Below are 17,120 nucleotides of genomic sequence, written 5' to 3' on the forward strand. Positions count from 1 at the left end.
TTATTGCTCAAGTATCGCTTTTGCTTTTACAAGCACTAGGAACTGCAATCCTGAAATGCACTATCACTGAAACCACTGGATTACTGGGGCCACTTAAACTAATACTATATAAATCTGCAGTTCAAAGTAAGTATTAATACCTACTGATTGCAGACCAGAGGATTTCTGTGAGTATAGATTAGCTAAAATTTAGTAGCTTAAAAGGTTTATTTTTAACTCTCTTTTTCTCCTCTCATCCTGCATGGGCTGTAATGCGTGTGCACTCCGAGGGACTCTCCAGTTTACAAACAGGAAAGCACTAAGTACAAACGCTTCCCTTCTACAGGGCACAGCCCTGCAAACTTTGCTATGCAAGGCTGCGGAGATGTCTGTGCCATGACCTGCAGAGACCACCTCGCAGGGTGAAAGGGCAACGTGGTCTCCATGCCAAGATACTTTAATCTGCTGCCTTTCTGTTTAGCCAGCCAACAGGAATGTTTGCTGGTGCTAACTCTGGTGTTTGTGAAAAGCACATGTATCTACTAGAAGCTGGACTGCTTCCACCAGCCCAGTTCACATGCCATCAGGCAGAAGTGACTTTCAGTCACATTACTGACTGGACTGGACACGAATCAAAGACCCAGAGGTGAATGGCTCTACTCCCATTACCAGTATTCTGAACTATTTAGTCTTCTTTATCCCAATTAAGCTTGGTTTGGATTCAAAGAGGCCTCCTGCTAGTCTGCTGCATTTATTTAATTACATTTATTATTTGATGTATTTCCTGTGACATGTGATGAAGCAGAGACAGAATCATAGATTTTAAGCATATTTTTATATAATGCATTTATCCTCTGCAACAATTATGTCCTTTTAACCCAACAAACAAAATAGTCAAAACTCAACAAGCCAGTTTTCAAATCATTCCATTCCGTATTTTTTTAAGACTGCAAGTCATTCAAAATGGTCAATTTTAAGAAATCTCCATCCCTCTGCTGCCAGGAATACTTCCTTAGCTCAGAAGCTGTAACTGAATGTGTGCAGGAGTACACTGCAATATGGCAATATTAAAAAAAAAAAAAAAAAAAGAATTAGCTCAGATCATCTAGATAATCTTCAGTTTAGCAGCTATGTTCTGTCCATTTTACTTCACATTGCATGGGACATGTGACACACAGAAGATCAGTTACCACATTTCAGACATCTGGTACCTACTTAGATGATATTAAATGGCTTCTGCAGGTATGAGCGTACCTGAAGATGCAATTTTATATAAACTGTTACCTTAGAATTGAAAGCATCTAAAATTAAAAGGGAAAATAAAACCAAACTCCACTTGCCTTCATCTCCATCATCTCCAAAGGGGTAGAACAGAGCAACTGCTAAATTGATGAATACAGCAAGGTTGAAGGAAATGCTCCCCCAGAGAGAGATGTGTCTGGAGAACCAAAACAGGGGTGGATTATCTAGAAAGGGGAGAAGAGCAGCAATCAATGAAATGAAAGCAAGCAGGAACTCAATCAGTAACGGCCTCAAGGGAATTAAAAAATACAGATTAATGAAGAAAATATGCAGATCTTTAAAATTAACTAAAACAGACAAATGTTAAACATAGGTTTGCCATAAAACATAGTTTCAAGCCGAGCTTTTAATCCAAAGATCCCAATACAGTTTATTATAGATCAGAGTTTTGCCTCTGCTAAGATTTTAGGACTGGATCTTTTGCAAAGGAGTCTTTTCACCGGCCTCTGAAACTGTAGCCTCTGTGCATGGAGACACAAAATGAAGCAAACAAATAGATTTTAGCACTCTGCATGCCAGTCAACTAGAAGACCCAGAATGGGTCATCCAGATGACCCATTTGGACCAAGTACATTGATGACATTATTCAAAGAACAGTGGAATAGGCAAGGTTGCAGAACGGCAGTATTTTCCTCACCTCTGTCAAACTAAATACATCTTGATTTACTTCGGGGAACACGTAAAATTTGGTCTGACTGGGATTTGGTTCTATGAAAGCTGACTACTTCCTGCATGATCCTCAGACATCCAAGGTTACCTGCTGACAAATAGCTCTGTACTCCTGCTTAAAAGGACTCAAATGAAGCCAAGATCTCCGTATGTGAAGTGCTGTACAAATACACAGAAATAGTCTATATCCCAAAGAACCTATAACCTAGTTAGAAAAGACTAAAAAGGGAAATAGGGCAAAACAGGGTTAAGATTTTGTGTCCAGAGTCACATAAACGATTCGGCAAAAAGGCTAGGAATAAGATCAGAGGGTACTAAGACCCAGGAAAGCACTTCATGTATATGACTGCACTACAATACATTTAAATGAACATTTAAAACAAGATTCTATGTGCAATGGTGTGAAAAAATTTCTAGCCAGTGAGATTTATTTGAAGATGATGTATTCCTATTAATTAGATTTTAATGTACTGAGAGCCTCCTGCAAGTATGCGGAGCATATTCTTGACTTGCCTGCACCCAGCTAACTTTTTATAAACAGTAGACTCCTTCAGCTGCATATGACTGTCTCAGGCTTTAGCCTAAATAGACTTTAATTGTGATTAGGTAAATATTGAGATTTCATTGTGATAACCTTATGCTGTTGGCTGCTGAGATTTAAGCATTTGGAGCCACTGCAAATGATATGTGTCAATTTAAGCAATGCAGACTGCACGCTAACAGACACTTGGCTAAAGGATGAACTGAGCCTCAACCTGTATTTTCTTTTCAAATAAAAAAAACACACGGAGACTTGTGGGCCATTCCACTGATGAAAGGAATTGAGGAATTTCTGTTCTGAATAAAAATAAACCAATTTGCTTTGCTTATAGCATTAGGCAGGTCTGGTCTATGTAAGTGTAGGGTTGGGCTCTTTTATTTGTGTTTCTTAAGCAAAAACCATAGATATGATTTTGTTACTAGAGTAATTCTTCTACAATATACTGACTTTTATTCCCAAACAGACTGTGCAGATAGGGAGTTATTCTGGAATCATTTATTTTTCAACTTCTCTTCTGGTCAGTTTGTCAGTACAGACAAGTTCTTACAGTGCCACCAAGGGAAGTGGACCTGGGCCGACAGGATTCACACTGAAAACTTACTACTGCCTCTGAAAATTATAGCCTGGGAATTGACAGTTATAAAAACTGCAACCAGCATTCCTGTTTCCATCACGTTAAGGATGCTACATTAAATCATATTGCTTTGACTATCCAAACTCCCTGCTGCTCTGACCATAGATGCTATTCTTTACTTCCTTCCTAATCAATTGCATAATGCTGCTGTGAGCAGCTGATGTGTGCCACCTCAACAGCATCTACGTGCTAGCAGTGAATGAAGTGATCACTCTCGTGTATTTTTAAATATATACCTATATAAAATACAACTTTCTTCCTTATCCCTCAAGGATACTGTAGATGCCTAATTAGTTTGCCGCCTCGATTCTCTGCTCCAAAAGCAAAGGGCAGAGTTGACAGTGGGGCTGAACTGGCAGGAGCTTCCTGTCCCCAGGACATCGGCAGTGGCAGCAGCCCCATTCCTGGCAAGGGCCAGCGGCCGTAACGCCCACCAGTGAACTAAACAAGAAACTCAGGGTAACCAGCTGGGCTTCACTGCACCTCCTCTTTGGGTTCCTGCTTCGATCTCTCCCCCGTGACCTTGACCGTGCCTGTCAGACCTGCAAGCAGCTTAAGGTGGTGCATATGCCTCTCCCACTACCACGGGACATACACCAGTATGGGCTAACAGACTGGGACATACTGCAGCCCAGTCAAGCAAGACTGATGCGAACTGGCAAAGGGGAACTGACTCCATGGGAGTCAGGCAGATTTAAAGCAGCTGAGGTTCTGGTGAGAGATGTTTTTAAGTGACTGACATTTACAAGTTTTTTAATGATCGTTTCGGAATCTGCAAACCTCAAATATGCAGCTACACATGTTTTTGTTAAATATTAGGGGCCTTGGCTTAATTAGGGGCAACTCTATTGAGTTTAGTGGAACTACACCCAGTTTATCCATCACTCAATTTAACTTTTGGAGTCCAAAATATCATCTTGAACACATTACTTATATTACTAACTGCTCCATATTATGCCTCTTTTATGGTGGCATGCAAATGTTTCAGCTGACCTACACTCTGCTGACCTACACTCTCAAGCCCTGAACAGTTCTGCCTGTTGCAGTACCGGAGCGAACAGAGAAAACTGTATTATTAAAATGAAAAATTTGAAGGGTTAAAAGCAGGGTTTTAGCACAATTAAGCTATTTTTTGAAATTGCAATACTTACTCCTAATTTTCTTTTGCCATTTCATCTCGTTGTACAGATCCTCTGTCTGTTGGAAAAAGTCATTGACTTTGCTCCCTTGTTCATCTCTCTCTGTTGTATTGAATACCCGACTTTTGGATTCCCGAGTGAGGAATTCACAAATATTGGGGACAGGGAAGACGATTTGTTCCATTGTTCTATCGTGGCGAACAATCTATAAATAAAATGCACGTTTTTTCCAGGATCAGTGACTTTCCAACCATTTTGTGATATCTTTTCTTGTTCACAGCTCCCCTTTTAGTTATAAATTAGTGCATAAATTATTTGAACATTACAATGAAGCTGAACCAATCAATCCTAAAACAAAATAAAACTGCTTTTCTATCTTCAAAAGTCTGTCTGAAAATAAGGTGGCAAATATATATCTTGAGCAAAACCTAGGTCCAAAATTCCCCCAAATATAAAAAATGTTCTAATTCAGAATGCTTCAATTTTGCAATAAATTGAAACAAATCTCTCCCAGTAAACAGTGCAGAAGTTCAGGGGCTTTCTGCTCGGATTACAAAATTCTTTTCTCACCTTGAGTCTATTTCTATGATAAGATTAAGTTATGAAGGTGAACATACAAAAATAGCACCTTGTTACTCAGACAGCACCCATATCTTGTCAGTCTTTATCTGCTTACTTGGCAAAAAACAAGGTTTTGCGTTGTTTGTATTTCAGGGCCTACCAAGTTATCGTTGAGTGAGCTAGATTTTATTCCATCTCACTATACTGTCATCAAAATTGCTTCCCCATTCTGATCACAGACTCTGCATTACTAATAATAGAGAAATGGGTAGAAAACTCATCTTGACTCTTAGATCCATGTCTCTGTACAGCCACCAGTGAAGAACCACCCTCTATTTGACTTTCAAATCAAACAAATGAGATACCCTGATATAGAGGAGCTATATCTGAAATGCCAAACAGGTCTAGGACTGCTTTCAGTGAAAGACCAGCAAACATCCACTTGAGGTAGCAGCAATGCTGGGTTGAGTTTCATTTTTCCAGTCACAGTCCTGCATTCAAAAACCCTCCTTTCTCTCTGTTAATTCATACGTATTATGTGAACATACTAAAAAACCACCTGTCTTCAGTCATTTTTAAGAGTAAATTATTCAAGCACATTTACGTTAGAGATGAAGGATAACTATGCTCGTGTCTGCCCATGGGCATGTGCACTACATGAAATTTGAACAGGCTGTTTTGAAATGTCCTAAGTAAACAGTTGTGTCTCAGGCCAGCAGTTGTGCAATGGGACTCTGTGACTAGCAGCTAACCTGGTTAGGCGAGTGAAGGAAGCTGACAGCACATCTTCAATTCTGTCAGGGACTCAAAAGAAGAGGTAGGCTGCATGTGCTGCTCTGCAGAATGACATTTAAAAAGCCTCCCTGAGAACAGAGGCCTCCATATCTGCTCGAGGAACAGGCTTTGCAGCCATGAGGTTTTAGGAGATTTCAGAAACTACACTAGAAAGAAGCTATTGGCCACATAAAAGCAGACCACAGTGCTTGTTTAAAGCCTAAATTTACAACCTACCCAGATAACTCAGATGATTATTGCTAAGAGATACCTCAGGAGCACTCAAAGTATTAAAACATGTTAAGAGGAGCACTGAGTTGCCCTCCGGACAACCACAGCCATGGAGCTTCCATCTATCCTGTGGTGGGATCAATATCAGGCAAAAAGGATGGTGGGAAACAGAGAAGGACCCAGCCATGGCCTGTCTTGATGGCAGCCAGGACAATACAGACCTGAGGCACTTGCATTAGACTGCTCCCTATGCACACAAACTCAGGTCCAATGTTGATGGAGCCTGGAAGCCCACTGAAGGTAAAATTATTGGCTTAGATTCAGGCTGGGCCTGTGTGCAACCATACTGTGCAGTTTTCATACTCGGCCAATTTTGGACTTGATACAGCATTTCCAAGAGAGAGCCAGATGCCTCTTCTTCCTGCAGTCTCTCGCAGCAGCTGCCTTTGTACCATTGAAATTCTTCTCCTTAAGAAGTCACTGAGGACTAGAGATACTACAGTGCCTAACTCCTACCTTGATGCCTATAATCCCATGAAATCTATAACAGCACAGGAACAGATATGAGAGTTAAGAACCTAAATACCTCTGTGGATCTCGATCTAAATCCAATCCATGGCAGGGGTAAAGTTTAAAACAGAGAACAGAACTGATGAACCAGGCCAAGCCTTGGTCTTTTAAACAAAAGCCATACTGAATATCTACACCACTTCAAAACCTCTTTGTACTGCAGCCAGACTTTTAATTTGATCAGTTAGCATCACTGGCTTTGAAATTCATGATTATTTATTAGAGTGATGTACCATACAAGATTATTCTTGACTTCATGACACAGCTTCTATCCACAGTCATTATGTCCCTAACAAAACATGTTTGGTAACACACAGGAAAGCTACTGTAAAATGATTATTTGGAGCCACTTTTAACACAGGTGCATTTCTTTTTCTCCCATAGCCTAAAGCATATTATTCAACCTTCTCCTTCTCATAAATAATCTACACCATCTGAATAAGCTTTGCTGTTCAGAAGCTTAAGAAGAGGTGATACACCATGCACAAGATGCAAACTTGTCTCATATTCAATCTTCTAGTGAGTAATTCTTTACCTCTATCTGTGCCGTATGATTGGCATAATACCTCAAGGCTTCATCTCCTTCATCTGGATCTGACCCTGGCTTCAGCATCTGTTGCAATGTTTTATTGTGACGAGCCAACTAGAAAAAGAAAAAAAGTCTGATTTATGTCCTGCTGCTATGTTTTCAGCTTTATCATCTCCACTTAACTAACACAAATCCTCCTTCCCCCCACCCCCATATACTTACATGCTCAACCCAGTGGGGCTCTTTCCACAGATAACAACAAAAATGTAATTACTTGAGAACAATAGAAATAATTTAGTCTTAAAAAGTCAGCAGCAAGTCTTCGGCTGAGATTTATGACAGACAGCTTAGCCTGCAGCCTAGATGGTTTTTGGAGGGCTTTTGACAAATGTAAAAAAATTAGACCAAATGCTTCTTTTTGCTTAAGTTTAGACATAAAATTTGCATGCCTCTGACTAAGTAATTACATTTACAATTAAATTTTCTCTGCGATTTCAAATGGCTAAACTGTTCTTCACCGTGTTGTAGGTTGGTATTTCAGGGCTGCCAAGATAACGTCCATAACTATTTCAGAGGCAGCTAGACTGCAGTGGCAGGCAAATACATTGTTAACCGTACAGTTTATATACATAGCACATATGTACACACACACAAACACACAAATATGTATCTCCTACAAACTTTTACAAATTGTATACTTTACATGATTCATAAAATACATCTGTTCTTCCTGAATAGTAAATATTTTAAATGCTCAATAGCTGCACAAAGTTTAATACTGAGAATGTCAGCAAATGCATTCATGATGTCCCTTAGGTCAGTGAGAAACAAAGACCTAATTACAAGGCATGAGGAAACACTACTAAAAATGCAATTTTCCCTGTATCATAGTGAGTGGGTTTTCATCCAGAAACTCTGAGGTGTTTCACCTATTTTAAAGTGGGGGAAACTGAGGCAGGAAAGGAAAGGCTATCTTGCGGACGTGATCCAGGTCTTAATCACTACACTGACATTACCACAACGGACTAGACACAGACATTAGAAACAAGGCAGGCACAGCACTCAAAATGACCACAGGAACTAGGCTTTGAAGTGATGATCACCACAGGTGGATTAGCATTGTACTACAAGAAATAACACAGTATGGTGAGGAATTATAAAATAATTGCAAATCTACAAAAAGAGTGTCAGGGATCAAGTCTAAAAGGAACAATGGATCTAAACAGATATTGTAATAATCTAACCAGAAAGTGATCTCACTCCTCTATAAGCTATTTGCATGTCTCACCATCCCCTTTTTAGCTAAGAACGGGGGGGAGAGATACATATACAATTTACTCTATTTACTGAAGTTCCCTAGAATCTACTGATCAGAATAAATTTTATTCTGGGTCAATACAAACTTATTAATTAAAAGATTAATAATAAATAGAATATCCAAAAGCAAGAGAATACCAGAAAGGAATATTCAGGAAGAATAAATGTACTTCCTACAACTTCCTCATGGACAGCAGTCTGCTTGGCCCTGACAGTAGAGCCAATGTGGCAGAACATCAGCCTTTTATAAAAGGGTCATGAGCAGATATTCAGGGAGACATGCAAAAAATCACATGGGGGTCAACTGCAGAGCAATATTCTTTCCATCAATAATAGATTTCTGCTTTGAATAGTTACTTTTTTACTCTATCTGGCAAATGTATGGATAGTCTCATTACACGTATTAATATCTTATGCAACTTGCGCCTATTTTTAAGACTAAAAGGGTTCTTAAAGACTACCTGACTAGTTCTTCTCCCTCACACAAGCCATATAACCTGATCCAGTCAGTAGTCTTTGCAGTATGCCCGCACCATCTGCTTAGCAGGACAACCTGAACTCATTTTCTAGAGGTCTTTTGCATCTCCCTCAATACATGCTCTAGCATCATGGAGAAACAAGATGAGCTTGTGGAAACAAGGTAGTTACTGTTTAAAAATTCCCTTTACACAGTGTTACTATTTTTGCCTTTCAGCTTTATTGAATGTCCCCCTGCTTCTATACCTATGAAAGGGCAAGCAAGAGCACCCAATTCACCTTCTCTGTATCATTCATCATTCTGCACACTACTGCCATGTCCTCTCTTATTTGTCTCTTCTTTAAATTAAAACAATCCCTATCTCTCCCATCCCTCCTCAAACAGAAGACTCTCTGTGACTCAATTATTTTCCTTGTCCATCTCCAAATGCCCTTTACTTTGGCTATATCTCTTTTTTAAGATACGAAGAACTGCCTAGACAGAATGCAATCACCCCCTGCTTGGAGTGATGAATTAGCATAACCAGAAGCAAATATATTCCCCTTTTTTTTCTTCTGTAATACAGAGGAACTTTGCTTGTATCTTGACCCTTTTTTCTCCAATGTCAACCATTAAGATTTTGAGTTTTCTAATAAATGACAAGTCAAGGATGTATAGATAGTTCTTCTCATATTAAAATTATGCCAGTTTGGAGAAAGGGACATGTATAGATTCAGAAATTTCCATTAGTACCACAAAAAACTTTCTATAAACATACTTGAATTTGTATACAGAATTGGAAATGCCATTTGTAAACCATATGAAATCTCAAGGTATTGCTTCCTGATATGCTTTTAACTGTCCATAACTTTTACTGTAAAGGTATCTCTCGATAAGTATCAGTAACAGAAGTTCCCTTACCACATGGACTAGAAGGGAAAACCATGTCAGCCCTCTTGTGCTGTAATGGGACTGACTAGCACGGTGTGTTAACAGACTGCTGGTGATTTGAGACAGCACTGATGCAGTGCGTATTTCACTATCAGGTTTCACATGAACAGCAGCCACGTACTTTAAAACAGTGTGTATTCAGTGATCTTCATTATACTTTATTAGACTGTGCTTTCAGGCAGTGACTGTCTTGTGCTGATGCATGTACAGAGCCTAGCACCACACAGCTGGGGCTTCCCGGCACCAGCACTAGACAAAAGAATCTGAAGAACAGGCCAGGATCTTCTGTGCTAGCACCTCGGTTGCCAGCAAAGACACATGGAAAACAACCAGGGATTGCTGACCAAGCTGGAGGAACTATGGCAGATTTCAGAAGGGAAATCTACCTAAAGGTGTCAGCAATAGTGCTAGGCAATAAGCGCTCATAACTTCATTTCTCTCTGCTTCCCCATCTCTCTGTATCCACTTACCTCCTGTAGTCTAGACCTTCAGACAGTAACCTCAAGGGCAAAGGGTCTATCTATTTTCTGCTTGTATTGCAGTTCGTGCGTGGGATGGATTCCTCTACATTGCCACAATAATAAGTACTGCTAATATTTCTGTATTGTCACAGCTACGTACATGAAAGAGTGGTGCGGACAGCAATCTGTGAAAGCTCAGATCTGAAGCAGAGGCCCACAGTAAGACACAGAACAGCTTTAGAAATGCTATGTTATTTGGCAACTACTATGTTTTCTGAAGCTCTGCTTTCATGATCCTTCCTTCGCCCTGTAATGAGCTCAAAGGCCCACGCGCGCAAAGGGGACTGTGTCAACAGACTCCTTGACCAGCGCAGAGCTTTTTGTGAGATCAAAGACAGCAATGAAAACAACAACGTAGTGACAAACTGTGAACCTAAAATATGGAAAACTTATCCAAGCTGATAATACACCCTAGGTGACAGTCTGTGACTGGGATGTAAAGGCCTGAATGACATTTTTTCGTGTTTAACTGCTGTGATGTAGTTAAGTGTTATTTCTGAATTGCTGCACAAATCTTTTGGGGCAGCTGAAGGGCAAGACATTGGATGGGCATGACAATAGCAACTATAATGAAAAGAACAGCCCCATTTATGTTTGCAAAGCAAGACTAGAAAATGCACAGCAAGCATAACTGATACAAAAAATAACCATCACTGGAGCCTGAATTTGCAGAGAGCCCATCACCTCTGAGGAGAAAACTCTCTCAGTCATTCACTCACCCGTCAACCACGCCAGTGACAATACTGTAAATGTCAACACTGTATTTTACTACTCATGAAGGCATGTAGGGATGAGGAAGCAACAGCATACAATGGAACAGTGACTTCCGAAGAGGGGATGTGTAGGGCAATAGCTATATGAATAAAGATCATTTGGCTTTCAGTCAGTTCCCAAGGAAGGACTGTTGTTCACCTTGAAAGACTTTTACTTCAAAAATTTGGAAAACACACAAAGAAATAAAGCATCAGTACAAAACGTGAAAGATTGAGGACAGAGGAAGAACACTGAAGACATTAATAAAGAAACAGTAGAGATAAATGACAGAATTATAAGTAATACTCAGTCTAAACTCCTCACACAACATGATTATAAAATCAGATCTGCTGGTCATCTGGCATTCCATATATGATCAGCAGCATGGAAAACTGCAGCAGACCCATCTTTTACAATTAACAGTATATGGATTTCCTGCAGGCTTTTTGTTTTAAAGTCAAGATTTCCTTGAACAAAAATGCAGTTATTTAAGTGTTCTCAAAGAAAAAGTGATTTAAAGCTGTGAACATTCATGTCATCAGCCTGTCAATAACTCATTGACTTGGGATACTAGATTGGTTTGCCAAAATACGTATGTATATATGTGTGTGCATGTGGAAAAATTGCTGGGAAAAGAGAAAATAATTCTCCACTTTTCATTATCTCTGTAAAACACAGAACCCTTCTGTATTTTTACAAGAACGTGTCAGTCCCTGGTTGTACTTTGTAAACTGCAAGGGTCTCCTCTGTAGCCCAGTCCTCATTGGAGGTGTGAGGTCTAACCCAGTACACAGCCAAGACAGTTGTCGAAACTCCTGCTGATTTCACCAGGCTTTGCTTCAGGCCCAAAAAAGGACAGGAGTCCAAGAAATACGAGCTAGAAACAGCAGGCTGAAGACCCCCAAATTCTGTGAGATCTGTTTCGCTCTCTAGCATTTTGAGACTGCCAAACCTGGAGGGTAAAGGTGGCTTTTTATGACTAGAATGGTATAAAGGGATCTAAATGGGTGAGGCTTAGTGTCCTGTAAGCAACCAGGGTTTTCACAGAAGAGCCAGTTCACTGCCAAAGTGTTATGCCATGCTAAACTGATTTTCTAGAAAAGGCCTACGGATTATTACATTAAGCTCTGGATAACTGGCCGAGAAGCACAAATAAAGACACAAATAGTTTCTGTGCCTTGAAACACGTTATGTTTACAGTATTGCTATTAAGAAGTATTACAAACATTAAAAAAATAGAAACAGAATTATTTAAAAAATTATTATCCTTGTCACCAATTCTCTCGAGTTTCTTCTCACAGTTGTAAGGCAGCAGTAAGGCTGTTATCTGATGGGGGAGATACCTGGCACACAGGCAGAGCTGACAGGGGAAGGGCGCTGGGTTAGGCAGCAGTCGGGAGAGTGCTGGGGACTGGGGCTCGTTTTGGGGAGGGGAACTGGATGTCTGGTGCACTTGCAAGCTGTAGCACCGTACAGTGCCCTCTCTGCCATTACCCCACGCCCCAGCTGCAGCTCACTAGCCAACCCTCTGGTGTGCCAGTCAGCCCCGTCTAGCATGTCAGGGCAGAGGGAGGCCACTACACAGTCCTGGAAGTTCATGAACTACAGACCTTGGCAAAAGTGAGGCAAGAGCTGTTTGTACAGACCTGATGTCCAATGCGTGACATCTGATAGATCTGCTGTAAATTACCTTCATCTCTACCCTGTCAGTAACCAGATGTACTGCAGTGTGGGTTGCCAGCCCAAAGGCCAGTGGTCTTTCACCAGGGAGAAACGAGACAAAAAATAACTTGCAGCAACAGCAGAATAATTGCATCTGTTCAGATTAGTTTCACCTTGCTTTGCAAACAGACTCATGCAGCTGGGGCTCATTTACAGCCACAATCTCTTCCTCTTTTTTTCCCCTTCAGTCTCTTGGCTTCTGGAGCCAGGCAGTGTGAGATTCTGGCACCACCAAACCTCCTCACAAGGGGAAACCCCAGTCATCTCACCAAACGCTTCATTTTCTGCTTAGAGAGCAAGAAAGGATATAAAAGCTGCCTGGGGACTGACAAGAAAAACCCCAAGGACCGAGAAACAACAGCAAAGAGAAAGTCAAAGCAGTAGCAAACAGGGTGGGTGAGACAGAAGAGGACAGGAGACAGAAAATGAGATCCTCTTCCTTGGCGTGCCAGGACCTTACCACATGCCAGCTCTCTGCCCAGGGCAAATGAGAACACTCCTATTCTAGCAGTAAACAAGGAGAGAGAGAAAGCAAGGAAAAAGGAAATGTCATCTTAACCATAACTGAGCAGAAATTTTTATTCCAACTGGCTGTACTAACAGTAATAACTTCTCAACTCCCCATGTTCCAATCAAAACTGAATGGTGCTTTCTGCAATACACAGGGCAACTTCCTTTCCAGAAGTCATTACAGTTTTATAGAGCGGCACCTTTGCACTCTACCACAAAGCAATCTGTTAACAAACATTAGGAACAGCAGGGATGGAGCAATGGGAGACTCTCAAATCAAGTATTCATTGATTTCATTTAGATGATTATACTGTACAGAGCAACCAAAAGGGTTTAGAGTTAATCTTCCCCTGATGGCTTGTGGTACACGAGCAGGGCCCTGGGTGGTCCAGACGCTTTGGATTCTGTTGCTGGGTCTTCCATGGCCTCGTGTAACCTCTGAGACATCACCTCTCCTCCCCAGCTTCCATGTGGTGCGCACTACAAATTGTGGATAATAGTGATCCACCTCACAGGGAAGGGAGAAATAAAACACCTCAACATTATCACATAAGAGAAACCACCACAGTTAAGTGATCTCTATCACTATTGTGTTTGCAGCCCCCATAGTAATTTTATTGCTATTTTTGCTGTGGCTTTGCTGTTCTTTTAGCCCTGACGAAAGCCAGTAGAAGACAAAATGACTTGCTAATATTTCAATGAGCTTTACTTCCATTTGTCTTCTTTGTAATTTCTTTCGCAGGAAAAGCTTACTTGTGAAAAATAAAGCCTATGTGTGGGGAAAGTTCAGGTCAGATAAAATGTGTTGCAACAAAACAAAATTAATTTGAGAGGGGTGGGTGTGAAACATCTCTGCAGGCTACTTGTAAGCTGTCATGGGCAGCTGTGCCTACATGAGCCAAACCGGCTCAATGCATACATTGGTCACATTTGTTTTTCCGGTGTGCACTGACCATACTAAACATAGGATGTGGACAGCAGTACGCAATCCAGAGTGTTCCAACAGGATGACAGAACTGCACTTGTAGACTGCCTCCTGTGACTACTGTAAGCAAAATTTTGGAGAGTGCAGCATAGAAGGACATAAGGAGATGACGGAAATGTCAGATATGATTACGGGAAGATAACAAGAAAGTTCAATGGAAAAGGAAGAAAAAGAGAGCAGAGTTACTGCAACTAGTCTCCTTCACAGCATAACAAGGAAGAAGATCCCAGCCACATGCAACTTCTATGAAAGGCAGATAAACATTGTGCCCAAAATAAGACCTTACTGGCATGCTCACCAACATTGTACAGACCCAGTCTGAGAATGACCAAAACCAGCAACAGACCAGCAAGCATATATATCCCAAATCCACACAGCAAGAGAACTGTTCACCTCTAAAAGCCACCAACACTTTATATACATATAAAATATATACATAAACCTGACATAAGAGAGCTGCGAATGGCATACCCTTTTCAGGAACTCTCAAAATCCTTTTGCTATCAAGCACTTCACTTTCTAGCCTTCTCTTCTTACTCAGAACAGTGATTCTCTGCAAAATAGCTACCTACTGCTGTCTAATATGTGGCTTCTAAGAAAAGGAAGGCTAGCACAAACAAAAGGAGGAACTGCTTATGACTTATTTTGGGGGCAATGTGGTGAAGGGAACCACAGTTCTAAGTCTTTAAGTCTTAAGTATGGACATATTTCCTTCTGTAAGCCGTAAGACTAGAAGACATTGACTGGCAGTCAACCTCGCTTCCTCTGGCACCAAGAGTACAGCAGAAAGTAACTATGTGCTGATACTTCCAGAATGGGCTCATCCTCTTCTCCAGGGTCTACCCAAACCACATGGAAAACAGCTCAGTCTCTGACCTGAAGTGTGAGACCTGCATCGCTGGCTCCCTCCCTCATGTTTTCCCACCCTTAAGTCTCATCCATTTGCAGTACAGTGCCACGGTGTCTCTTGCACACTGTGACCCCTTAAGCTGGATGCAGTTCACCAACCCAATCTATGATATAACCACCAGCTCTGCTACATGCAGGTATGGCTTGGAAGATGGCCACTGTACATACACTGCACTTGTAGAGGGTGGGATAAGCCATCTACCAATCTTCAATGAAGCACATTAAAGAGGCTTAAGTCCTCTGCAACTTGGTATCATGGCCTCCATGATTCAAGCACTTGAGTATGGCCATTATGGTCCTCTTAGCTGTTACAGCAATAGCAAAGTAAAAAGTCTGTTCATAGCCAATCCTGTTAGCATCCCACCTCTTCAACAGGTATTTCCACAACACACAGAAAGCCATAACTTGGTCGTTCAGAGTCAAAAGCATATGAAACTAAAGTAGCAAGTAAACAGCTGAAGCTGCAATCTGTCAAATTCACAAAAGACATGCATTTCCTAATCTCTGCAGGGGTCTGATGTATATACATTGTGGGGTACAAAACAGGGCAGTTACCAAGTGTGGAGATGGACAGGAACTGAGAGATGTCTCCCTTCAAATAGTTACAGTGGTGAGATTTTCCAGCTTTTTCAATCATGCTGTTGAATGTTTGCCTCACCCTCCAATTAGCAGAGCAAAATATCTTTAAAAAAATAATTTAGGGGCATAGGAACAGAGAGAAGAGAAAGTAGAATGGTGAGTTGTTCTTTCCAACTTTGTATTATGGCTACTGTCCTCAGGAGAGCACTTTCACCTGGCACCTATGAAGTAACAGTTCCCGGTGGGAGAGCAAAAGGGTAAAAATGTCATATTTCTCCTCATCAGACATTCACGAATAATGCTGCTTTACCCAACCAAGTAGTAGCTAAATGGTGCTCTGCAGACAGCTTCATAGAAAGAAAAGGCTGGAAAGACCAAGTTCATTTAAGGCTACCACAGATAATTCATAAAAGAAATTCTGAAAATCCTTGCCCATACATAACAGCAGAGAAACCATTTCTTTAACCTCAGGTTGATTAGATGCTTATCTGTGTGCAGGTCTGAAGGTGTTTTACTCCTATAAAACTACTGGTAGTCATAAGTAACTGATCACCTCACTTTTGGTGCAGAAAAGCATAATCAGCTGTAAAAACTAAATTTCACAGCTGGACACTTTTAATCAGTAACTCTTAAAGCTGCCTCAGAAAAAGTGCAAGGTGGACCCCATTTCTAGTTTTCTATGCTGTGTTAAATAAGTGAAATAAAGAAGATGGCAACTGAGGTAGCTCTGCCTATTTGTAGATTACAAATTCAGATCTTGTCTATTCTGGAAAACTCTATGATGACTGAGATACCTAATTAAATTATGACATCAGAGGAGATGAGAGTTAAAATTGAGCAACTGTGAGGAACAGACATATTTTGACATTCTGATTAATGCTCTTTATTTTTGTTAACCTGTAATTACTTCAATGACTACTGAACAATTGAGAGGGATAAAAAAGTATGTCTTTGTTAGAGAAGACGTCCCCCCCTGTTTTTAATTAAAGTGTAGGATTTCACAGTGCAGATATCTGAGGCCTATTAGAACTGCTCTGATAATATTAAGTAAGACCAGACTTCACTTTCATGAGATTTCCAAGGTTACCCTCACTTCCCCTCAAAACAAACAAACAAAGCAAGTTCCTCCTAGCTTAGAGTAAAATGTTTTAATTGTGTTTTAGGTATAAGAAAAAGAGCACTTTGGTTCATTTGAAGGTCACCTCTAATGGAAAAGCCCCAGCTCTGCCTCCAGAGCAAGCCTTCACCTACAGTAGACTATTACAATTCAATGCTTCGTGTAATTCAGCTTTCTTAATACGAGGAGTTTGCTGCAATCTGAACGAAGTAGCTAGCTACATTACATACATCTGTGAGCAGACAATATGTACACACTGCAGTTGAGGGCAAATGAAAGTGCAGTCTACTTTGAAGAGTGACTTTGTAAAGATGGCACTGTGTGGTTCCACATTTATTGTCTCTCAATGGCTTCTGGATTGAGTTTACTC

The 17,120-nt window shown here is 40.7% G+C and overlaps 1 protein-coding gene across 3 annotated transcripts in view; it reads right to left on the reverse strand.

Annotated features, from left to right (window-relative positions):
- Nucleotides 1-17,120, reverse strand: part of ITPR2 (inositol 1,4,5-trisphosphate receptor type 2) — a 269,451-nt gene that overhangs the window by 42,781 nt on the left and 209,550 nt on the right. For all 3 annotated transcript variants that reach the window (XM_075506773.1, XM_075506765.1, XM_075506756.1), the window contains 3 exons: nt 6,936-7,043; nt 4,277-4,469; nt 1,320-1,445 (listed from right to left, as the gene is read on the reverse strand). In XM_075506773.1, coding sequence (XP_075362888.1) covers nt 1,320-1,445; nt 4,277-4,469; nt 6,936-7,043 — 427 coding nt within the window. The remainder of the gene's footprint in view (nt 1-1,319; nt 1,446-4,276; nt 4,470-6,935; nt 7,044-17,120) is intronic.

The sequence above is a fragment of the Mycteria americana genome, chromosome 1 (assembly GCF_035582795.1).
Source record: "Mycteria americana isolate JAX WOST 10 ecotype Jacksonville Zoo and Gardens chromosome 1, USCA_MyAme_1.0, whole genome shotgun sequence".
In the NCBI taxonomy this organism is placed as follows: Eukaryota; Metazoa; Chordata; class Aves; order Ciconiiformes; family Ciconiidae; genus Mycteria; species Mycteria americana.